We start from the raw sequence: 26,064 nt of genomic DNA on the forward strand, positions 1-26,064 counted from the left end.
CCTGCCCCGCTCCCCGCCCCGCCGCTCCCCCGCTTTCGCTTCCGCTTTTTTTTTGCAAGAGAAAAAACTCCATCCAAATCACCCCCGAACATCAGCTCCGACAGGCTGAAGCCAATAACTTGTTTCTTCCGCGCCCCGCAATGAAAAGGACCCAAAGCTTTTGCATACTCAACGTTTATTAAAAATAGTATGAAATGGTCCCTGGGAGAAGTTACAATACTAGTGGAAGTCCCTTTTTTCTGGTTGGTTGGTTGGTTGGTTGGTTGGTTGTTTGAACCTCCCTCCCAATTCCATTGATTGCATGAGATGCGAGTTAAACATTCTCCTAAAGCCGTTTAAACAAATCTAGATGTGCGCCCACAGATTTACCTTCTATCCATATTTACAATACTTTACAAGCTATATTAAATAAATATGGGCTCTGCTACACCTCAGCATCTTAAATATGTACAACATTTTTTTCAGTCGGATTTTACTAGATAGATAGGAGTCCTATCACAGGGGGTGTGCTGCCTGTAACAAGTATCCCTGTGGTACAAGCTAGTAAGTACCATGACCAACCAGCCCTCAAAATAACAATTCCTAGCCAATGCAAGATACGTGTGGTAAATAATTTAGTCAGTTCTAATAAATTCAAGTTCTCAAATCTTAGTCTACAAGTAATTAGCTGTACACTGATAACTTCAGTTTTTCCTCATGGTAACCAATATTGTAAATAATCAGCTGTTCTGGAAGTCTGTAACTGAGGGGAGTGATACGTGGTTAGTAAAAACAGTATTTCAATGAAATTCCTTTGTTTATTGATATGTTTAACTCGGTACTGGCTTTATCCATGTAATCTGAAAAATGTGAGCACCAAAAAAAAAGAACAACAGTCACACAAGATGATCAGTGTAGATGTATCTAGGCTTTCCTTTCAGTACAATGTTTTCAAGTAACAGAATCCAAAACTGTGCAACAACGATGATGAAGGGGGTTAAGTGAGGATGGTACTGGAAAGCCTTTCCTTGCTCTAAACGGCAGCTTTTATTCTATACACTATTTGCAAAAGAATGGAATGTATTCTCATTTTTAAGCTACTTTTTTATTGTACATAAATTGCATTAGACTCAGCACTGACTGATTTACAAAAGGTATCTTTTACCCCTCTCTGTCAGGAAGTGTCACTTCCCGCTACAGGAGATGCATGCCCTGGGGACTGCAGCTTGTCACTCAACCAGCAGTGTCACTGAACCCCACTATGGGCCAAACGTGCTCCACAATTAATATTTCACCCAAGAATCTGGCCAAGCCTCATTGTCTCACAGGATTACTGACACTGGGGCTTGAACAAGTGCCCAGCAGGTCACTGCATGTAACACACAGCTTTGTTTCAAACTCTACCCAGCAGCTTTTGACTGCTGGGTGCTGAGCTACAAGATACTCAGATCTGGCTTGCGTGTCACAAATGCCACCATCACTGGAGGTACCAAGACTAGCCTAGCCCTCTCGACAAGCAGTGCAGCTCCCCTTCTAATGCCAAAACCATTCCCCAGGCAAGGACTGTGTCACATCCACAGGTTCTCATAAAAAGCCTCTTCTGCCTCCTACACAGTTCCAGTAAGTAGAGAACAGGCATCAGACACAGAGCTATCAGCCTGGCACAAGCACTAGGACTAGATTTTCTTTAAAATATAAGAAGCTTGCTCTAAAATAATGTAGCATATGCATTGGTCCCACACACTTGGAATCTGCCTGATGAAAAGTAACGTGCAAAAAGATGTGTGCAATTGCACACATAGCCTGTTGGTGTAATCACCAGAACCCTGCTCAGAAATCTGCGCAGTCACAGGAGCAGCTGCCCAGCTAAATGCTCCTGTATGTAAGCAGAGTGATCATACAGATATTTTGGACGCATAACACTGGACACCAACTGGAAAGTCTAAATACTTGGTTTCCAAATGATAAAATGGCTTAAGAATCAAATGTTACTACACCTGGTTTGATGGCAAGAATCAGGGGGTATCACACCTAAGAAAGGAAGAGATGTGAAGGTTCAGTAGGAGATGAGAAGTTCACATGTGCTACAGAGAGACCCCAGACAGTGCACATGTGGCCTTTTTCACATCCAGAATTCTAAACCATTTTTTAAAAGATACATTTTGCATCTATTTACAACATTATTGCAATACAATGCCTGATAGTGTAATATTATGGAAATACGTCATGCCAGTACTGATTGTCCTAGTATATATTCTGTCATGATAAGGCAGTACAGCTAGAAATTACTGAAAGCATCAAGCAAAGCTACTTGAACTGAGACACTGAAACTTTTCCCTTAAAGACTGGACAATATTCTGCTGATTAGGAGATGGTACTCTCCACAGGTAGTCATTCAGTTTATCCGAATCACTGTAAGCAGTCAGATATGGGGTAAGTGCGTGTTTGCTGCTGGCAGACTTTGCAGGAGTACAGGAGACAGTTTTGCCACAGAACATTTCAGAAGGAACAGCATCTGTGTTACGCAGTTTAGGATCTGATTTCCTTGTTTGGTTCTGAGAAGTCTCCAAGTCAGATCCCTCATCTTCAGACTTTATTTCAACATAGTCATCATCATCCCCTTCTCCATCTTCAGAATCTTTGAAATTCGAAAAATAGTTCTGAGTAGCCATCTGTGCTGTCAGAGGGGAGGCTCTGTTCACTCTCAGGACCTTTTGAGAATCCTGCAGAATCATATCTGAATAGTTTTCAGGGATCTGCTTTCTCATCTCCGGCCCCGTATATCCTGAAGCAACTCCAGGAGTTTGATGGCTGTTGAATCGAAAGTTCCTATTCAAATGGAGCCTTTTCTTATCAATTTCATTATTATATACAATTGATTCTCCAGATCTGTTCACCACTATTGAAGATGAGGACTGTGACCTGCTGTATGCCTGTGGTTTTACACTGCTTACTCTCCTCCCCAGCGAGTTATAGACGTGATCTTGGTGCAAGTTTTCTTTGTTTGGCTGGCTTATAATGGCACTCCACCTCTGTGCCGGGACGTGCAAACGGTTGGAAATCTGAAGGGAAGGCACTGAGCCAGCTGACGGCAACTGCTTTGAATTGCTTTTGGTACCAGCTTCTGTAAATGAGTTCTTGGACTTTGGGTCCTGGGATTCGGAGCACGGAGAGAAGTCAGCGAGCTCGCCGTTACTGTAGGTAGAATGCAAAAGCCAATCTTCTGCTCGTGAGCAGTCACAGGCAGGCTGGGAACGGGGAGGAGATGTGGGTGTGGAAAACCTCCCAGCTGATGGCTCCTGAGGAGTGGCCCCGGCTTCCTTTTGGACCTTAGGTGTACTGTCTCTGAAGACAATTTGGTCATAAAGCTGGGAATATTCAGCTATTCTGGCACCTAGAAAGAAGAGAGAATTAACTTAGCAGAGACGAGGAATCCATTTCAGCAAATCATACAAAAATTTAAAAATCTCAAAACGCTTAGTATTAGAAAGCTCTTAAGAGAAGAGCTTTCAGTTGTCTCAATAAATTTGGCCTCTGCAAAGTAACATGAAACACTGGAGGCCTTTGCATCACATTTCAGTACACTTTGTTGAGGAAAAGAAGCATAAAATATCTTGCTACAGTGAGCAGTCATGCAGGACACAATGCAGCACACGGTTCCAACAATACGCTGCTTGTTTCATGTTAAAATGGAAAAGAACATTCTAAAAATGGGCTGGTAAATAAGATATTTAGGGAATTTTAAAAATATCACAAGAAAGCAAGAATGACACTGGTGCATAGAGTCTGCTGGCTCCACATCTTCCATTTGTTTCAATTGATCATGGACAAAATAGTTCCAGACTTATTGCATATCCATGACTTTGCACGTTCATTAGCTGATAGAAAGATTATCAGCTCTTTCTCATCTGACCACATTCCTTATGCTTATGGGTATGACTCTGAATGGCACCTGAGCAAATATATGTGACCTGTTAGAAGGCAGACCAACTTGAAAAAACACTGGTTTAGTCAAACTCTAAAGATCACGCTATTAAAGGAAATAACTGCTTTTCTCTAGGGAGGCCAATAGTGCTTCAGGCATGATTTCTACTTCCAGCCTCAGCTGAATTGCTCTTTCCTGACACTGCCCTGCTATTTATTCCCAAAGTTATCAAGTAACAAGAAATGAGATATAAAGGACCATTCATGTTAAAGCAGTCTGAGAAAATTAATTTCAGTTATAACACAGAAAATACGATCCTGATACTCAATGACCAAGGTGAGAAAAATTCATAATCTTGCAGTTCAGAACACAAAGTTCACTGAAAGTTACTGAAGGAATGTATCTGTACAGAAATGTTTTTAACATACCAATAGCAGGACCTCCTTGTTTTTTCTCCTCCAGAATAGCAGCAAGATCTTTATGTTTCAGTTTCTGTTGTCTGCTAGCTGGCTGCTCCTGCTCTGGACTTTTAACTTTCAAAAGCTGGTTAGCCTTCTTAATTTTTTGACTGTACTGTCTTGCCATCATAAAAACTCTATTCTTTGTTTTATCCACAACAGCCAAGTCATTTTCCACGCCCTCTGCAGGTGTGCTGGACAGAACACAACTGGCAGGTTCATATGGACTATCTACAAAAGGCATCTCACTGGAGAAGGAAGATCTGCTCAAACTCATAAAAGAGTTCTCCTTGCACGGTGTAGTGTCTTCAAGCCTGAGATTAGCCTCACTTATGGTGGCAGCCCTGGGCTTAACAGTTTTAGGGAAAATAGGAGTTTCTGGCAGAGAGAGAGTAGACAGCGCGTACTCTACATCTTTACTCAGTTCAGGTGTGCTACCAGCATGCAGCCTTTCCTGCATGTCATCTTTACAAACAGGAAAGGCTGCAAGGACACGGTCTCTTGTCTTTTCCTCATTTTTCTTGATGTAGTTCTCCAGGTCATTCCAAATCTCGTCTACTTCTTCTGAGAGTTTATCTGCTGCAGACTTATGCGACAGTGAGTCAGAGTTGGAGGAGCTATCGACTAAGCTCAAATAGTCAGTGTCAATGGGAACACGATGGTAAGGGCTTTCATCCTCACTGAACTGCAGACTCTCCTCAGAAACAAAATGTCGTAGATTGTCACAATATGCAAAGTCTTTTTCCAAAAAACTCCTCCTTTTAGAGGATTTTAAGCGATCACATTTAAAGTTCAATAGAGATGTTTCTGGAAGCCGTATGGTGTCATAGATGTTGTCTTCAATAATTCTGAGCTCATCCAAACTTGAAGTTGGTGCTTCTTTACTGAGCAGTATCTCCTCCCTGCTAGCATGAATGGAGGTCCTCTTTTGATTTGCTGTTTTCTTTTTGGAAGTTGAATCTGAGCTGCTTTTGTTTTCAGCCTCATACAGAGAGTCTCTAGCTGATCTCCGGGGACCATGCTGTGTCTCCTCCCTTCTTGTCAGACCCATCAGCTTTAAGTCTTCATAGCTTATATTATCATAAACATGTTCAATATCATCGATAGTTAGCTCCTCTGAAGATTCAGGATATGCATTCCTACTGCTTCCCTCTGCTGTCTTCACCTCCCTCCGAGAACCACGCTCTCCTGTTTTACACCTGGCGCTGGCTGGACACGTGTTGCTTTCACCAGCGCTACTGGCCCGTCTAACGATTTTGTGACGAGCGGGGCTGGAAGTCTCGTTTTGATGCACTTGCCCCAAGTGCCAGCTGCATGGACGGCCAGAAGAACCCCTCCTTTCTCCACCAGGAGCTGAGCTTGTGGTGGATGTAGACGCTGATGGTACAAACATCTGGTAATCGTCCTCATCGTCTTCGTTCTCATAAGGTGGGCGCCGGCTGGGGAACAACGCCTGCCTGATCTGATGGTCCGTCCAGATGTTTCTGACAGAGGTACTTCCCCCCAGGATATTCATGATCAGAGAGTTGCTCTGGGGTGCGCTGAACTGCCTAGGAGACTGTGGCTGCCTAGCTGCGCAGGAAAATGGAAGATCGGTATTCAACTGCATCGACTCTTCATCTGAAGGGTCCTTGGAGCTCTGTGGAGATTTGAAATTTGCAGGTAACATTAGCATATCCCTGTAATAATACAGCAATTCCCTCTTTTCACAGGACTGCCACAGCACCAATCTGTCCTGCAGCAGAGAATCACGTGGAGATGGGCAGGGCAAGTGCTCTCTCCCAACAGAGAGTGAGGGAGCCAAGGTGGCAGTGCCAGACTGCTTTGCTTCCTAATCCTTACCATGGCTCAGAGTTCACTCTCGGTGTTTAATAACATCTTACTTCAAATACAAGACAGTAGCTTATGTTAATGCATGAGTAATTAAAGGCAAATCTGTTTGGCAGGAGTTGGATTAAACCCTTTATGCTAACTCGGCAGTTTCACAGTTGGATTAAGCTAATCTGACTCTGGGCTTTTGCCAAAAGTTTTGTTCTTCTCCTTTTCCTTGCCTATAACCCTAGCAGAAAGGAATCTTATGCTCTCTAGCACATGCCATTGAAAATGTCTTTTCTTTTTTAGTGTAAGTTTTCATCCAGATCTAATTTACAGCAAGGCCACGTGCTCCCTTATGCCGACATAAAGGATGCTTTAGATATTGCTGGCCAGTTTAGTTAGCTACTTTTTTTTCCCCAGGCCCCAAAAGAAAGAGTCTTTTGTCATAGACATGAATATTTTAATGATATGAACACTGATAAACAGAAGATGATGTATCTGTCAACCTAGGGAAAACAGATTTCTTTGACATACCTATGATGCATAGCAAAATAGAAGTAAAAAATAATAATTACTTACCTGCATTTCACATTTATTGAGATTGAGACTTCTCCGTTTTTCAACATTTTCAGCAGCTTGACTATTAAGTCTTTTTCTTCCCCCTTTTGATTTCTGCAGGGAGTTTTGCTGTGATTTTAAAGAAAAAATATGAGGGGTAATAAAACCTACAGTTCTTTGTACAGTCTGGTTCAGAGGAATTACTAGTAGCTACAACAGGTCAGGGGCCTGTACTGGGAGATGAAACAGCTTATGAGTTGTTAGCACTGCCACAATAATTATTCAGAGCTTATAAAACCTGTAAAAGTATCATTGCCACATCTAGTAGTAACCACTAAGCTAATAGTATCACTTTTTTTGTGGTATTTTTTGTGCTTACTCATTCTTTTGTTCTTCCTTAGGTTGGTAAGAGGGGGGATTACAAGTCACTGCACTACACTGGTACAAGACACTATTTTATGAAATATTTATAATGCAAATAGTGTAATTTCAAAGAGGAAATGCAATCTGATTCAAAAAGAATCTCAATCACTGGTTTCATATAATTCACAAAATAGATGAACCGTGCAACGATATGACCTCAGTACCAACTAAACCAAATAAACTGAAAATCTAGATTCTTTAATACCACCACATTTTGAAGTTGGATTTTTAGTCTTTCAAAGGTACTACATATGTGTGGAAACATCATACTGAGTAAGAAAAAACTACCATCTGTGCAGTAGTAGGAGACAAAGACTCTCATTTTCATAAATCCTACTCAAAACTTCTCATATGCAAGTTCACACATTCATAGCTACTGCCAGAGGCTCACAGATCAAGAAACATCCCATCACATGCAGCAGTGTCTGAATCTCAATATAATATTCAAGTCCTTGCTTTGAAAGCACTGTCTCTGCATGAGGCCTAAAAAGGTTTTTGCATGGCATCAGCTGAAGAAACAAGGAAAAGCCACTTGTGTGCAACAGGTAAAACTTTTCTGTAACAACCAGGTTGGAGGACTGCAAAGAAGTAAAATTCAAGTAGTGGGAATTTCTCCCTCTGTGCAGGGGCTTTTACACCTTCTCTGTTAAAATGAAGTGAGTATTGTGTGAAGCCTAAATAAAAATGTTTCTAAGGAGAGGAAGTTGTAAGCATTTGCAACACATTCCTGCCTGTTTTACATATAATTTTAATTCTTCTTCCATTCTCCACAAGAAAAAATTATTTTATCTTTTCCCCACTTTTTCCTACCTGTTCAGACTCTTCTTCATCATCAGCATCAATCTGTTCTGTTGCAGAAGTCTGAAGAGTTTCATCATGATCACTACTGTAGGCTGGTTCAATAGACTCTTGAAATTGGCTCTCCAGCCCACTGGATTCCAGTGAAACCTTTTTCCTAGAATTCAGCAGGGCTTCACTTGATCCTAGTTTGGTGGCTTGAGATAACAGGGCTCCTTCAATGCCCATCCGCTTTAAAAAAAAAAAAAGAAACTTTGGTTAGAAGTTTCTAGAGATTCTGTATTTTCATAAGATCCTCTTACATCAGACTCACAGGCAATGTTTAGCCTACAGTCAGTTAGTTGCACTGAAGTGAGATTTATAAAGAAGTACAACAACCAGTACTTTTCCATGTAATATTTAGAACTGGAAAAATATATGCGAAAGACCCCCTTCACATCGAATCCTGGGCTTCAATATTATGGCATGACAATGAAGTAATACCTAATGTACTCTGTTTATAACACACACACACACACTTTTTGAAATTCCATCCTAAATAAAACCCCAAGACCTGAAATTCAAAATGAGACTTTCAAATTGCACTGGGAACTTCCATTCTTACAAATTCTTACAGAAAATGTAAAAATTACAAATGCTCATTACAATCTGCTCAAGCTGCATGTGCTCTGTTTGGTGATACATCATTACATATATATATATATATCTATCTCAGACTAACTTGAAACTTTCCAGTCTTATTTAATAAGATAATATGAGCCAAAGAATAAACACTATTTTTATACACTGCACTTCCTTGATTCTAGTGGTATTTTTAAGTATCCTGTAGCACTACTAATTGATTGGACTGTATTATGAACCACAACCATATATGGATTGCTGATTTTCTTCTTTATTAAATATTCCCAAAATAGTAAGCTGTATTTCTACTTTTTTCATTCCAGTAATCTTAGCTGAGATGCTAAATAACATTTATGGGTTTTTTTTCATTCTTAAGGTCAACACAACCAAGAAGATGCAGATTCTCCAGTAAACACTGTGCTCTAAAGTCATATGAATGGGCTAAAACAAGGAATTTAAGAAATGGCTTACCTTCTGCATGTCTGGGCTTACATCTGAAAACAAAAACACATCAATGAATAATCAAACTGGTGTCAGGCTATGCCCGTTTTAATGCTACCCCAATTATGAATTCCCCAAAGGGGGCTGAATGAAGCAGCAATTGAGCAAACTGACTATAGGGGATTCCTGATAAAACAGAGACAGCATGAGCTTTACCAGAGTTCCACTTGAGGCCCTGATTCTGCAGCACTGCTGTGATTTGAGGAACTGTTCACAATTGCCAAGACTTGGTGTGTTCAGTTCCTAGGATGCTTACAGGACCAATACCCAAGTATGGAAAAGCAGATATTAGATTTAAACACGAACATTTTGGGTTTGGGTTTTTTTTCCCCCAAAATTCCTCTTCCTCCCCTTAATGTATTTAGGGACAGTTACAAGAAAAAAGATCCTGTCATCAGTTGTTTTACAAAGTACAGGAGCCCCAGGTCAGTAAACAGTACACAAAGTATCTTACCATTTGACTTCAAAACTTTATGGGCTCTAGATGAGGGCTCTGAAAAAGACAACAACATGTTTACCCACTGTGGCACTCTAAAGAAAGCTGTGGGCATCCTGGACAACTTTTTAAAACATGTATATAAAAATTTAAGCTTCTGAGCCCATGCAGTGAAGCCAGATTTTAATTTCTTTATTGCAAAATTTCCTCACAAAGATGATCTGTTGAAGTGTCAAATCTACAGCTGTTACCAAAGCACATACTTGTTTCTTAATGCAGTAGCAGTTGCCCTCCATTCATCTAGGCACACATAAATTTTTATCCCATGCAAAGATTCCTGCTTTGAAAAGACCTTATCACCTCCGTTACTGCTCTGCAGTGTTACAGGTTTTCTGTTAGAAACATGCATAAGGTACCAAAGTCTTAGATGGGTTTAGAAGGTGTAAGTGGCTGAAGATTACATAATCTTTGATCAGTATTTTGTATTCTTCCTTTCACAGTAAGAGCAGCACCAATGCAACAAAGGTGTGCAAACACCTCGGAAACAAAGGAGAACATACCCCAAACATAATTAGAACTGGACTGCTTTTCAGGCACAAATGCTGCTGTATGTTAAATCTTTACATCAATATTCTCATGAGCCTTGTTTAAGTCATTCCCAATATACAATGTTACACACCAAATTGGAAAGGTCTTTAAGGAGACAAAGAGGGGAACACAGGGACTGCAATATGAAGTCACCCAACAACAAAGACATTGGTAGTGTCTTTGAGAGTAATTATAGATAGATGTTTGAGCTAGGAGGGCAAAAAAAGTCCAGACTCAGCAAAATCACCTCTCAAATCTCTATTATTCATAAGGCAAACATGACACTAAGTATAGATAGTAATCATGTTTTGAAATAATAAGCCTATCATAATCAGGATGGACCATAATAATGAGACAATAATAACTGCAGTAAGGAGGGATGTCAAATTTAAATAATGTGACAGGCCTTACTGCATATGCACTTTAATCTATTAGAGAGTACCAACTATTCTTTATACATTCACCATTACAAATGTACATTCCTTAAATGCAAACAGTAGATAAAAAATAAATTACAAGAACAACAAATGGTTAATAAGATACTTCATCCACATTGGAGAGATACTGTGCCATGTTAAACCTGCCTGGAGTGCAGATTAAAAACCAATTCCATGTACCCAGCCTAATCCACCCCTAAAACAACCCTGCTTGTTTTTCCTTTTGTCATCTAGGGTATGAGTTTATTCACCTGATTTCCGTCTCACTCTGTGAGGAGCAGTGCCTTCCTTAGGCTGGTAGGACGATTTCATTTCTCCCTCAGGGCTATAGTGGAAGCCTGGGTGATCTGTGGAACAAGCAGAGGAACAGGGAATAAGAGAGTGACAAGGATGGCACTTCACACACCTTGGCAGCTTTCTTTGGAGGCAGTGCCATCATCCCTTTATGCCTAATCCAGTTGCGCCCCATCAGAGCCTGAAACTACACAAGCAAGATATCCTGCTAGGGTAGCTGGCTCCCAGGCAGCCATGGAAATGCTTTACCCATGTAGCTGGGCCTGGCTCCAGAGGGCTAACCCAGGAACATTTATCCACCACCATCATGTTTATCTGCCAGTTCCTCAGTCAGAGCCTTCCCAACAAACTCCACAGGATTGGCACCTCATTTTGCCTTTTCCAGCAGGGTCATAATTCAAGGAACATAAGCCTGGCATTCTTCCACCTCAGATGACATCAACAGCTAAAGCCAAAATGTTGAAGATGGTTTTATTAGTTTTTAAAACAAAAGGGGAAAAGAACCAACTTACGTATGGCATCCATTTCGAGAATTGCCTGCTTGGCCTGCAAGAGAAAAAGTAACAAATGAAGAAGTTAAAACTGTTAGTGGCAGGGCAAGTTGCTTTGCATATTACAGATAGTAGTGAGCTTATATGAAAATTTTATAACAGCAATTTTAATTTGGGAACTAATAAATATGGTTAGCAGCATTATTTTTTTGGTTTGTATTTTTTGTTCTTCCCTGTACATTGGACATGTTTCATACAGGGAGGAAAATTTTGGTGGCAGGAACTCAGCAGAGCTTATCTCCAGTTCTGCACACAAAACCTGTTGTCCACTGCCCCCAGAATCTTCGTCTTGCATGCTCACCTCTGCAGAGGCAGTGCAAGGAGAGGAAGACTGTGTGCCAAAAAAAACTCGTAATTTGGTTTAAGTAAGATTGATGCAGGATAAAGAGCATCCCCCAATTTCTTAAAATTTGTCCCTTTTTTTAATAGAAAAAAAAATCCAGATGTTTGAGGAAGCAGTTCAGCTACTAAATAAGAAAACAACCTAAATTAAAATATCCTAAGATGCTTGCCCTTGTACATGTGCAGTTTAGTAATTTTCCACCAGGTGTCACATCTGGACTACTACTGCATTCTCCAGAAGCTGGGCAGACAGAAACCTCACAACAAGCAACTACCAGTTTGACAGGAAAAAAAAAAGTACAGATAATCTCAAAGATTTATTTCATTAGACTTCTCTTTTCTCAAGTGAAGTGATTTCTCTGAGAAGAAAATATTTTTGGTTTCACTTTTCTTTCTACAGATAAAATAAAAATTGTGTAAGAAATAAGAAAAAAAATATACAAAGGCCAAGATCATGCTGTATTTTTTTTAACAACCTGATAAACTGAAACAAGTGTTTATAGTGCAAGTATGGATACTAGGATAAACATAATACCTTCAATAGACTTTGTTAACAAAAAGAGGATAATTAGCAATAAGACCCGCTACTGCTTTTTCCTTCCGTAAGTCTCTTTTTGTGCCACTGTTGAAAATGCATGTTAGTATGTATGGTGCATGTCAGTCACAGGTAACATTTTTTAGCCATTACAGCATAGAACTGAGTGAAAAAACAGTCAGGGAAACTGGAAAACAAAGAGTAAACTCAGTGTGAAAAAAAATCCTGTTTCCACACCAGCCAACGTCTGCTGTGTCTTGGCAAGAATTAACGAGAGTTAACCCCCTTTGAGAGGTGCTGTATGTTACACTGGGAGACATCACCTGAAGTTCTAAGACTGGATTTCATAAATAAGAGAGGAGATTTCCTCATTCCAAGATATTATAGATATGAATATGATATCAGTGCCTCATTTTTTCTGCCATAAAGCTCTCTGGCTATCCCACAAAAAAGGGCCAGATGTCCCAGCTAAGGATGCTGCATTGAGGATGGGTGTGTGTAGTTACAGTGAGGTGTGTGCTGTCAATGGCTTCACTGCTATGATACCTAACCAAGACTGATTAAAAAAACCCTACAGTACTGCAAATAGTGCATCCCAGTGCTCTGCAGACAGGCAGCATCAAGCTAAAATGTGCTCCTAGAGTAAAGCTTTCTGACACTGCACCTCCACTACTTATGTCTTGGCAGGCAAATACTGCTAACCCATTCTTCTATTCCCATAGCAAGCCCTGCAGATAATTACAGTGGAACTTTCCCATTAGTTCTGAGGAACTTTTAAAGATATAAGGAAACAACACATTAATTAACATCCTGGAGTCAAAACTCTGTATATTGCATGTATCTTGCAGCTAACAGTGTTTTAAATTAGTACCCATACAAGGACGTGTCTTGGGATTTTGTTCGTGGTTTTTGGTTTTCTGTTTGGTTAGGTTTTGGTTTTGCTTTTTTTTTACCTTGGCAGGAATTTTAGCAGGATGATTTTCTAGAATTAACCTCTTCAAGTGAAGAATCCAAAGGCGCTTGTCTTGCTGCGACTTTGCCTGATAAAAAAATGGGCACCATGAGAAAAATGCATTCCCGCACCAGGCAGGGCCATAAACATCATATGGACATGAGCCACATTACCCAGTGGGCAGGGGGGTTTCTGTGGTACCTGGACGGTATGCTGCATCTTAGGATTTTTGTAGTGGAAGACACTAAAGCTAAGTGGTTCCTTTGGTATTACTTCAACAAGCATCAGGTTTCCACACTGCAATGAAGAGAGGAAACAATGTGAATCACAGAGGAGATTTAGGGAGCCCTGTAGACAGCACATTACCACCTGCTCTCTGACATACCAGTATGTGAGCTTTGTATGCAAACATTTCATCTCTCTTTTTTGTAATCAGCAGCATCTTGTCAAAGAGGAACAGCGTGCGCTCATTTTTGGCTCGTTGAATGCGGAACGTTCCTTCTAACACCAGCTCCCCATAACTCGTAAGATCTGGCCCTTTCCAGTTAGTGAGCAAACTCTGTATCTCCTGCAACAGATCAAAGAACAACAACCAAAATTAATTTCACAGATCTTGCTGAAACAAAAGACCCAAATGATCTGCTGAGGCCATTTGCACTTTCCTATATAATGTTTAGCAGTCAACAGTGGAAAGTCACCAGACACCAATCCTGAGGCTGGTAGGTTATGTGTAACATTGCCGCCAGGTGCTTGGAGGCTCACTGCAAAGCCTACACTAAAACATGCCCTGAGTCCTGGTTACTGCCTCTGCATGGACCCAGCAAAAAGCCCTGAACTCCCTGGGGCAGCCTGTAATGAAAGAGCACAACCTCTGCTCCCCTTGCTCCCAGAGACAGAAAACCTTCTGTAATTCAGTCATCAGTCTCTCTCACGCTCTCCTTCATGTCCCCAGCCAACCCCTCTTAACACTTCCCTCCCACCCTGGGTATCCTCCTGAAGTTGTGTGGTCTCCCACTGAATTAATTATAATGCCATGTCCCATAGGCCCATGACAGAAGACACTTCTGTGAGGTGTTTGGATTGAAGAGATGATTCTCAGAAGACTAAACAACCACAAGTGATTCAGTCAACTGAACATCTGAATATTTGCTTGTATATTAGTGATTTGTATAGATACCACAGATATTTCTCACCTTATTTATTATTTAGGGAAAAAAAAAAGGTTGGAGAAACATCTAAGAACATCTTCACAAGACTGTGTCACTTAGCTATGGCTATTCTGTTTCCTTAAACTGCTTATGTTTTCTGTCAATGGCAATGACATAGGACTTAAGCATGGGACATCAAATTCTAAAAGCAGGCTAAACTTTTAACTAGGGAACTCTTTAAAAACATCCACTGGACTTTAAACCTGCCAGCATTAGCAAAGCAGGGACAGATTGCCTCATCCTAGGTTGGTCACTCTAGAACATTAGACTTTAATAGAGCTTTCAGCTAGAAAACATCCCAGTCCATTTGAAGCTCCAATGCAGGCAAAAGCATTCACAGGAATGAAACCCCAAAGCAGCCCACTTTGGACTATGCAGACAGTTGTTTAAAAAAAAAAAGGGAAAAAGAAGATTTAAAACATGTTGCACTGTATCAGATCTCTCCAGGAGCTTGTTAATAAGTCAGGATACAGCACAGGGATCAAGTCCACCACTCTTGAGGGACACTTTGTGCAGGAACTGCTGTTGCAGTACTCGCAGATCACATTGCAGTGTGAGAGCAGAAGGCCTATCCCTATGGCTGCAGGAACAGGTTTTACTTGTTTAAGGGGGAACCATGAACATAAACATTTTCCAGCAACCCATACATTTGCCAGCTGAGCTCAATAAATAAAAAAAAGCTTTTGTTTTTCCAAAAGCATTTAACTCCTATTTATTTCTGAATATAATTACTCAGATTTATAGCAGACTGTTGTTAAAAGTCATTAGCATGCATTTCCAGCAATGTGTGGCAAAGGTTACCCTGCTGCAGGCAAGACATTGTAAATTTTCCTTACACATAAACAACAGCAACACAAAAAATAAACAATCATTTAAAAACCCTCAAAATAGAAAAAAGAAGAAAACCATAAAAAGGGTGAATAAATTTTATGTATGTCAAAAAAATGGGCAAAGAATTACATAATATGGATTTCTGAAATAGGATAAGTTTATTAATCCCTTTTATAAACTAAAAAATCCCCCCAATTTTCTGAAGGTGATATAAATATTGAAAATGTAACATGAAAGTGTGATTCACTGGGAACCAGGAAACAGAATGAGAGCATAAATTCTACAAAAGAGCTTGTTCCTTGCTCTTGATGACAAAAATTACTCAGGGTGTAGCTTTTGTTTCTTCTCCCCACAAAAATCTTCATTTGAAGCGAAGCTAGAGTTTTTCCAAGTATCATGTTTCTAGGTTTATCCTTTTCACAAAGCAACTGATAATGAGTTTTCTAAAACCCAAGAGGAAAGTACTTAAACAAGAATCAGCAAAAGAAATGCCTCAAAACAAAATTAATCAGCACAAAGGGAAGAAATCGGAAACCACAGGATTTCTGAACAAAGCCATGCCCTAGGGTTGTACAGCAGTGCTGTACAATTGAGGGAAAGGAAGAAAGAAGAGTTATCTTAAGTTCCATATTACTGCAAAATAAATGCTTTACAGGATGCTGCTTGTAGGTTGGAGATGTCTGAGATTTTCCTGCAGCAGTTATGACCATGGTTTCCAAGATCAAACAGCCACAGGCATGCTCAACAGGAGTCTAAATTATGACTGACAAAGATGAAAAGAAAAGATAAACTAAAAAATGTTAATTGCATATATATTGACAAAACCAGCTCACAAACACCCATAAAATCTCTTTTGGAACTCACCTGGAGCCTGATGGCGTGTTCATGTTTCCTCTTCATGTCATTTATATGCCATGCCACTCTCTGCATGGTATCTATGGCATCCAGCACCACATCATAGCCCTCAGTGTCCTTGTCAAGGTGGTTTTCTATTTCCTAATACAAAGGGAAAAAAAGCAGAGACCCCTCATTCCTAAGTGAACTTCCCCAGTCGAATGCAACACTGTGTTTTTATCTGTACTGTTTTGTCTGTGCATTGCAATCACTCGAAGGCAACGTTCCTGCCTTTGTTAGTGATGCATGTTGCTATTGATTTGATTAACACAAGATGACAAACAAAATCAAGCCTTTGGGGCCAGTTTAGCAGCAAGGACACTTGAAGCAGTCAGTGTGACCAGAGAGGCACAGAAAGAGAGCACAGCACACTGACACGAGTTCTTTCAGACAGCATTTAATGGCTTTCCTACAACGCAGAACATTTCTACATGCTTACAAAACCCTGATGGAATTACACCAGGCTTTGCTTTACAGTTGGGAGAGTAGAAAAGCACTAGGCATTTAAAATAAGGATCAGTGTCTTTACACTTCACTAGAACATGACTCTCTAATAGGAAACATATGTGGAAAATGTTAACAATAAAGCATGAATTTCTGAAACTTGCTTAAGTCAATTCACTGAATGTGGAAAGAGTTCCCACTTCCTCCATCATTCCCCTTCACAAAATTCTTAGCAGTCAGGGTGTTTATATGTATTTAGTCCTTCTTTCAACCACCCCCAGCATTGCAACATGTGGAAAAACATTGTTCTTCATTGGAACAATAAATTTGTGTACAAAACGTTTAATCATGACAAGAATTTTCCAAACAACTTCAGAATGACAGACCAGCATTCAAAAAAGTGCTAATTATTTGGATGCAAAGACTGATGCAATGTGTCTAAAATAATTACCATAAATTCCCCACTCCAAATAGATGCATATGGTGTTAAGTGACAAAGGCAGAAAGCCTCCACATGTTGAAACCAAATACTCACAAAAGGATGAACATTTAAGGAAAACCAGAACCTTTCTAACCACCAAGCCTTGTACCAGAGGAAGGAACCCCAACGTGCAGCAGTTCTAAATGAAATACATTTCTTACGTGCAGAAGCAGGTGGTACTTGAGGATGCGTTGGACAGGTTTCAAGAGGTAAGAGCCCAGGGGCAGAGAATGCTGCAGTGCTTCTTGCCGCTCTCTGAAGAACTTGGCCAGTGCCTTGTTCCTCATGCACTCTGTCAGCACAGCCACAGACCTGAAAACATCCACACACGGCTTTAAGACACTCTGTTTCCATAAGTCTGTTGGTAAAGTAAAGAATTGCTTCCTTTTCAGCTTGTAAAAAGGGGCAGCAGGTTCCCATTCCAATAACTGTTGTTTCTGTTGTTTGGTTTGGCTTTTTTTAAAATTATCTTGTGCACTCAGCTATGTCCTCCCTTGACATGCAACCAGTCTCTCTTACTGGAAATTCTATAAGCAGCATTGCAGAATAAGACCATCATTTTCTAAAGAAGGGTAAAGCAGTGAACCGCAAGAATAGATGAAACAAAACTTCATTTAAAATATATATATATTTTTTTTTTTTTTTTTTTACATAAAAGGTAAACCTTAGGAATTTTATCCCAAATTTAGGAAGGGGAGAAGTTGACTTTTTTTTTCTTCTTCAAAGAGTGTAACTTGCATTACACAAACTGGCCAAGGGACAAAGGAAGAAAAGGAACCCGTAATTCCTACCTTGGGTAGTTGGTGCAGTACTGCGTATATATGTGGAAGTCTTCACTCTGCACAGGGAGGAAAAGTTTGCAGATATTGAGATTTTGTCAAACTAGCAGCTAATGTGCTCAGGATAAAGATGATGTCAAGACAACACCTCCTTCAGCTCCTGATCCATGAATTCTCTGTTCACTGTGATAGTCCTAACACAACCAGAATTTAATTTCATCTTTTTGTGGGGAAGATTTTTCCTTTACTTAAAAGAAAAACCAAGAAAACCTACATAGAGATAAAACAAGTGACTTTGCAACAAAGCCTCTGAGGTACCCCATGAAAATTTATGCATGTCAAAAAAAACCCAAAAAAACAAAACCTTGACCAAAACACCATCACTACACTTATGTCCTTCAAACAGCTGGCTGCACTTGCCTATTTCTTTTTTGTGTGCTGAAGCACACCCATATTATAGAAACATAGAATATCCTGAGTTGGAAGGGACCCACAACCACCTCCTGGTCCTGCACAAAACAGCCCCAACAATCAAACCATGCACCTGGTGTATTTACTGGGAGAATTAAGTTCTGCAGGTTATGTTTGGTGTGCCATTTTCAAGCAATTATAAATACTTTCACATGTGAGCACAGTCTAAGCGTGAAATTAGAAGCCACAAAAGCGATTTTTTTTAAGAAGTAAATTATGTGAAAGCAGACAGCTATTACCCCAACAAGTTGTAACTAGATCTGGGTGGGTTTCCACACTTGCCTGTCACACTGAAATTACTCAGACTTAATGCTGATAAGCTTCTCAGAGCTATAGTCTGAGTTTCATTTCTTTCTTCCTTGGCCTAAGATTTTTTCTTAATAATCATAATTTAATTGTATGCAAGAACAGATTTCCAGAAACATTCCCATGTGCTCTAAGTCCACATCTGCCTATGAACTTCTATCCCAAACAAGACACAATTTCTGCAGTTTACTGGAGTCCTAAAGGCTAATAAAGCACGGCAGAATGGCAAAGTGCTCCCCGTATCAATCACTTTTTCTTTCATAAGCCCTCGACAGATAAAACACAATCCTCCAGCAGTGAGTAAGACCCCAGTTTCCACTCCATGCATCTTCAGAACGGGCTCTGGCATTCGGCAGCACAATAGCTGTGCTCCACGAGGGGCTGTCTCCCAGGGACCATTGCTGGTGAATGGCGAGACCAAACATCTGCATTCACAGAAGGCACAGTGCTCTGAGGAACAGCACCCCTGGGGAGAAGGCTGACACAGGCTGTGGCTTTTGTTTTTCACTGTTGGGGTTTGGCTGTTTTTCACTCAGCCATTCATCAGAAAGAGCCATCTCAGACAGTGTCCTTTGCCAATTCCAACAGCACTGGTCCCGTCCCCCTCTCCTGGGGGTAATGCAGGTTGTGCCATTCATCTCTGCACTGAGCAGTGATCCCTAAGGACCCCGTATAGAGTAAGATGTTACCCTGCAGGAGTACAAGTCATTGCAATTCATTTCAGTATGTCCTACTGGATTTCAGTATCCACTGTTCTGAGAAAAATAACTCAAACAAACTTCTAATAAATGCTTCCCCAGGGGACTATGATCCCCATTTACTCACTGGTGGGCTGTAAGCTTATTAAATTGCTCTTCTCTTAGAAACCAACAAACCAACTAAAAGTAGTCTTGATACAACTACAGTTAAATAATTTAGCTTGGTTTTTCACACTTGAACTAACTTTGTTATCACAGCTAGGTTTTGTGGCGGTGTTACCTATGCCCCGCGTCAATGTGCAGAGGAAGTGAGCCTCTGTCACAGGCAGTTCCTGTCCATGCTTGGAAACCCAGCCACAGCTCCAAACCCTCTCCCCTCAAAATGAAGAATTAACAAACCTCAGAGAGCTGCAGATATAACACTGTGCAATTTTCTTTGGCAATCACTAACAAACTAGCCAGCACTCATAATAAGCCAGGGTACTTAAGAGAGAACACTAAGGTGAAATTCAGTATGGGGAAAAAATGTAATTTATTTTATATATGCATATATTAATTCAAAGTTTTCATTCAGGGGATTTTGGTATAAATTTTAATATATTCCCATAGCTCTCCTAACAGAATAATACAACTTATAGAACTACTTCATAAGCAGAGTGAAGAACATTTTGAGCCAATTTATTTTTATGTTTTTATTCTGCTCATATCACATGATTAGTCTGCTTTTCAAACAAAAAGGAAAAGAGTATCTCTTGTGAAATTTTAACCAATGAAAGTACTATCTGTAAAACAAACAAGGCTGAACACTTCAGGGTTACAGAGTAGGCTGTGTGCACATTCCCCTCAAAATCAAAAGCATGTCTGAAATCCCCAGGAGCCTTTTCACACTCTTGCTCTTTGGTTTGGTTTTTGGTTTGGGATTTTTTTACACAAGGTCAGAACTACTTTTAATGGCTTTTCTTTTTTGGTTTTAAAAGAACTTTCGTCTAGCTATTAAATGCAACAAATTTGTATTAAAAAAAAAAGATAGTTTCTTATGCCCTTGATACCTCTAAACTTTAAGAATGGTTTCACTAATCACCCCTGCTTTCTGAGCAGACATAACACTGAATTCCACACTGCACTTACATGTGTACTCGCTCCAGTGAGCCACAGCTCATTTCACCACACAGGACCATCAGAGAGCATTTACTTTTACTGAGCAATGCAAGCATAGTGCCAGGAGAAAGTCAAGTACATGTGTTTTGCCTCCAGGATGAGATTGTTGATACGCACTCAAACTTGCAGATCTCTTGTGAATCAACACCATACACCTTGCCCAGGCATTAGCTGGATTCATGTGAACATGTTGGGAAAGTGGCCAAGAGAGCCACTTCTAAGAGAAGTCCTTCCTCATCCAGACAAAACTGCACTGCTCAGAACAGGAGCAAAAGAAAAACCAAGAACTAAGATGGTTTTATTATTTTTCCAACTACTTTCACAACATAAGGAAAACACCAGCTATGCTCATCAGTATTTCTTCTGACACTCTAAAACTTACCCAGATTGAAAACAGTTTTGTTCACTTCAGCTGTCTTCACACCAGATTAAAACTGATCTCTGCATGGAGACTGGAATTGCTCCAGGGATCAGTTTAAATCTGGGGGCCCAAAGCTGTTGCGGGAGAAGCTGCAAAAACCTGAGACTCAAGCTGAGAGCTTGTCCACACTGATTGGAAATCCCTCTCAAGAGCAAAGCTAAGTGTGAGCAGACCCCAGCTATACTTACACTGGTCCCTCACACTGGAATCAATTCACTGCGCATCTCCTTCAAATATATTCCAGATCTTCCCTCAACTCTTAGTGCACTGTGCTTTTTTATAACCATAAAAGGCACTTTAAAAGAAAATGGAGACTGAGAAAATTAGTCGAGCCAGTGTACAAACTGAAGCCAATAGCCTGGATCTCTTCTTCACTAATAAGATGCTAGATTAAAGTAATTCTCCCTTTCCCCCTGGTTAAGCTGTTAAGTGTGCCTTGCAGAAAACATATGTTCTGAATTTCTGGGGTGCTGAGTGAGAAGAGTGATGCGCCAGAATTCGGTTCTCCTTTAAAACAACTCACTTAAATGTAAACGTACAGAATACTGAAGTCAATCTTCTAATCAACACTGGCATCATTACTATGAAAATGAAAGACTGGACTGGCAAAAAAACCTTATAAACAGTCTTCTGTGTGAATAATTAAGCCATAGCTAAGCTTGCACTGGAACCTTTTTATTAGTCTCCGATTAGTTACCAGCAATATGTCTCCAAGAACTTTTACATCCAGTGCTAATACAGTTCTTCTAGACAATGAGAGAGGATCAGAACTGGTATAAACTGAACTAGCACAACACTACCCTCAGAGGCAGGTTATTTTCATGCAGCAGCCATCCCACTGTAAAACAAATACCCATACCATCTGCATCTTGAGGCAGGAAAAAAGACTGCAATTCATGATTGGATAGCAGGTTTTAAAATAACTGTGCTTTTCTGTCTTTGTGTCTACCTGCCTGTGAGTTATTAATGTATTTAAATTTGAAGCAGAGGGATTCAATACAATGTTGTAAGTAGCTATTAAATATTTCCATTTCCATAAAGTCATAGCTTTGCACCATTATTTTATTGGTTAATGGGTTTTATGTTACTGGCTAGTTTAGACTAAAAACATTGCCGAAGTCTGTTAATAAATCAAAGCTGCCATTTTAGGGGCTATTTACTTTGGGCTCTCAGCACAGAAATGTTAAGATAAAGATTCAAACCCACAATGATGTGGTTTTTGTTCAAATTACACTGAAGTGTGTTTTGATAATCCTTTCCCTTAAAACTTACAAAGCTTTTTACTACTGAAGCATGAAAGTTATACACAGGAAACGCAGTCATGTACGATTGTGCGAGAGAAGTATAATATGCTATACAAGAAATTTTATTGAGCTAAACCAAATAATAAAGCTCAAAGAGAATGATCCAAAACTTCAAAAATCAAGCTCCCCACATCTTCACAAATATAAAACATTTTATACAACAAGCTCCAGAGTTACTTTAACCATAACTGTTCTGTTATACTGCAAACCAACTTCATGCGATTTCACAGGAATCCTAAGAAAGAAACAACTTTTACTTTATGCAGTTACTGAGCTTCTTAAGAGTGGAAAAAGCAAACACAGCAACTACAGTGAAAACTTGGTTATACCTTAAGATTTACAACACCTACAATATTCACAGTTGGGTGAAAAAATGGCACTTGGTCCAGAGCTTGCTGGACCTAAGCACAGTTCCACTGGAAGCATTCAAGAAGCTCCAGCACAGCCATATCCATTAGCTAAGGCTGTGAGCTATGACTTCAGCATGATAATATCCCCGTGCTTAACTCACAGTGAAGATCTAACACACTCAAAGCAATGAAACAATAAATGGCCAGAGTCCCATAAGGCTTGAAGGAGCACATGCTGCCAAAAAAGGCAGTTTTATTTCCACTTCTTGGTGCTGGGAAGACACAAGCAACCAAGAATGGACAACTGGAGTTTGTTAAGCAGTCAGCAGTTGCTGTAATGAAATCCTCTCGGCCAAAACCAGAACTGTGGGGTATTTTGGTATTGTTTGATTTTACTTTTAAGTGTTTGCACTTGTCTGGATGAAGCTAAAAAATGCCTGTTAGTACTGCAATCTCTAGCAATTTCTGAGCCATCAGGCAGTTGCCTGCCAATAATACAAATGCTAAAAGCATTTGACAAGGGAACAAAAGGCACAAGCAATGATATGCAGATGGGTTTTGGAACTAATGGCCAGAAAGTCTACCAGACAAGCCCTTTCAGTTGGCCAATTTGAATGAGAACACAATTTTTTCCTGGACTTCTTATTATCAGTTGCACCATCTCTGTTTTACATCCCAGCAGGAGCAGTCCCAGGGTCCTAGCTATAAGCAAGCAATACAGCAGAAATATCTACCAGCTCCAAACTGGTTTATCTGTAAATACCCTGAAGGCCTCCCAGTTGGCCTTCACTGCACAGGCACACTGCTGACTTACTCACACCTTCTTGCCCACCAGGACCCCAGATCATTTTTATTAAACTGTTTTCTAGTCAGCCAGACTCAGCAGGTACATGGGGTTATTCTGTTCCAGAAGCAGGACTTTGCACTTGCCCTTACCCCATTCTCTCTCTCCTTCAATTCAATTCAATCCAGGCTATCTGTAGCAATAACAAGATGCCATAAACCCCACTGCAATGGGGCAAAAATGCATCCTACTTTTGCATTAGTGGTGCCAACACTAAGGTCTCTCAGTGCTTACAAAAGACCAATTACTAGATAAATTACAGCTTTCTCAAACTCAGCTGAACCAAGAGATCTGGTGAAACAGCAGCAGTTAGCTGGTATCATCACTCTAATTTACTATAAAATCCCTTATGTCACAACAGTGCCAAACAAATTACTGAGTTAATGAGAGGGTGGTCCTGTTAATCCTAAATCCATGTGTTAGACTTATTATGTTGAGTGCTTGGTGCTGACAATGCTGAGTTCAGGACAAAGTATAAAACATGACAGCCTTTGGCTTTTTGGCTTCTTTGGAGTTTTTTCATGTTTGTATTTTTTTAATTTTGGCTTAGTTTTTTTTTTTTTTTAATACAAAAATGCAAACATACCTATAAAGCGGTTATTCAACTTCAGAGAACTACATGATCTTTCTTCCTCCAGAAAAACCACAGAGATAGCATTAGTTTTTTAACACATTTGGGCTCTACAGATTCAAGACATATGTAGATTCTCTGGTGAAGTCTGCAGTGAACTAGCATCATCTGTAACCCAAAGTATTTAATTTCTTGTTGTCCTACTCATTACAGCCATTCCTCTTCTCCCTGACTGGCTCTCTGTGTTTCCTACAATGAAGGTCACGTTCTTCCCTGTATTTCTGCTGCATCTAACAACTTCCCATACTCCATATTTTTGGCTTCAGTATTGCCCAACAGAATCAAGATGTCCTATCAATGTTCAAAAAATTCAAAGCATTACAGAGAGAATGGGATGTGAATCTTAAGGCTAGATTTTGGGCCATTCCATTTAAAAAGAAAATTTAAGGTATAGTTGTGGGTTACAGGAAAAATTCTCAGAAAACAATATGGGCACATTTTGTATGTTAATGTTACTGCCTTTTTTAAGAATGCAGCCAAGTTTTACTCTCTAGTTGCTTTTAAGCTGACAAGACATAACCAGAGTACCACTTGATCACCTACATTAACACATGCAAGTAAAACAGAGACCCCTGTAATAGTTGACAAAAAAGGTAGATCCTAAAAATTAACTCAATAAACAACTCCACCAGCTCAGATACACTTATTGAAGAAAATGATACCTTTGTCTTGATTTTTTAGAAATGCAAATCAGAGGCATATCCCTATCAATTGCTAGGAGAAATTCCTTCCCTTTCCATAGATTTGCTGACTTTTCCTAGTTAACATTACACAAGCTGTCAGAATTAGGTCTCAAAAGCTAATAAATGAATCTTACTTCCCCCACAGCACTCTGCAACTGGCGCTGCAGACTTACCTTGGAAACAAAACAATCTGCTATAGCCACAGGATCATTTTCACAGTTTTCCAAATCCTGCAGAAGTTCACTAAAACAAAGAACAGGACAAGGTAAGAGAATTATGGCACACCTTAGAATAGACACAATCGTATATTCAGAACCAGACACTGCTGTGCTATTCAGCACAGCACTTAATGATGCAGGGAGTCCTACAAAGGGAACAAGAACACCTTTGATGCCCCTTACCCACCACAGCTACTGGATTTTTTTATTTGCAGGCAGAGGAGAGCTATAAGGAAATGGTATTCCCACTATTTCAAAATTCAAGTCATCAGGTTGACCATGGATTGGTTGTTCTGCTAAGCAAAGCTGAGCCCCTTCCTTCAGGTAGATGAAGATCCTAGAAACATTCAAGGGCAGGTTGAATGGGGCTCTGAGGAACCTGATCTAATTGAAGATGTCTCTGCTTATTGCAAGGAGGCTGGGCTAGATGACCTTCACAGGTGCCTTCCAACCCAAACTATTCCATGACTCTGTGACAATAATCATAGTGGTGCAGTCAGACAGTTGTGTAGCTTGTATATCAACTAACATGATATGAAACTAATTAACTAACTAATTAAGAAAATTTAAAAGCCACTGAAGCATGTGCACTGTCCTATAAAGACTTTTTATGTTTACAAGCTTTACTTAACCAAGGGAGATGATGAACTGCTCTGAAAAATAGTGGTGAGAACCAGGAACGTATTTCTTATATATGAAGAATGTTATGAAGCTCACTCCGGAAAATTAGTCTGCTTTTAGTGTGTTTCTTCATTGAAGATAAAATGGTTAGCCTAGAAAAAGTTTTCTGTAAGGGAATATATATGCATATATGTTCTACATGCATAAAAACAACACATGAGAGGATTTTATCATTTTTACATGCCAAAGAGAAAATTAATTCATTTGAACAAGAGCAAAGCAATAATGGAGCCTGTTTGCGGTTGAATTAAATTCAGTTCTTGAAACTAAATTCAGTGAAAGAAAGAGTTCAAGTAGAAGAAGAAAACCTCAAAAGTTATCTCCTTGATCCGAAGAGTTTTCAGTCTTACTGAAGGACAGAGAAGAAATTGAATTTTCTGCCAAATTGTTCCCTAAAAGAATTTTATTCTTCTCCTCCTCACCCTCTTCCCCCCCCACCCCTCCCCCTG

General features: G+C 39.9%; 1 protein-coding gene across 3 annotated transcripts in view; it reads right to left on the reverse strand.

Moving 5' to 3' along the window:
* Positions 1–158: 158 nt before the first annotated feature.
* PLEKHG1 (pleckstrin homology and RhoGEF domain containing G1) overlaps positions 159–26,064 on the reverse strand; it is a 125,322-nt gene continuing 99,416 nt past the window's right edge. For all 3 annotated transcript variants that reach the window (XM_005425639.2, XM_031060857.1, XM_031060858.1), the window contains 15 exons: positions 24,890–24,959; positions 17,863–17,909; positions 17,233–17,383; positions 16,117–16,248; positions 13,599–13,781; positions 13,415–13,510; positions 13,215–13,301; positions 11,346–11,379; positions 10,791–10,886; positions 9,533–9,571; positions 9,049–9,071; positions 7,969–8,187; positions 6,757–6,864; positions 4,333–6,001; positions 159–3,373 (listed from right to left, as the gene is read on the reverse strand). In XM_005425639.2, coding sequence (XP_005425696.1) covers positions 2,277–3,373; positions 4,333–6,001; positions 6,757–6,864; positions 7,969–8,187; positions 9,049–9,071; positions 9,533–9,571; positions 10,791–10,886; positions 11,346–11,379; positions 13,215–13,301; positions 13,415–13,510; positions 13,599–13,781; positions 16,117–16,248; positions 17,233–17,383; positions 17,863–17,909; positions 24,890–24,959 — 4,051 coding nt within the window. In that variant the 3' untranslated portion in view covers positions 159–2,276. The remainder of the gene's footprint in view (positions 3,374–4,332; positions 6,002–6,756; positions 6,865–7,968; positions 8,188–9,048; positions 9,072–9,532; positions 9,572–10,790; positions 10,887–11,345; positions 11,380–13,214; positions 13,302–13,414; positions 13,511–13,598; positions 13,782–16,116; positions 16,249–17,232; positions 17,384–17,862; positions 17,910–24,889; positions 24,960–26,064) is intronic.

The sequence above is a fragment of the Geospiza fortis genome, unplaced genomic scaffold (genome assembly GCF_000277835.1).
Source record: "Geospiza fortis unplaced genomic scaffold, GeoFor_1.0 scaffold217, whole genome shotgun sequence".
Lineage (NCBI taxonomy): Eukaryota > Metazoa > Chordata > Aves > Passeriformes > Thraupidae > Geospiza > Geospiza fortis.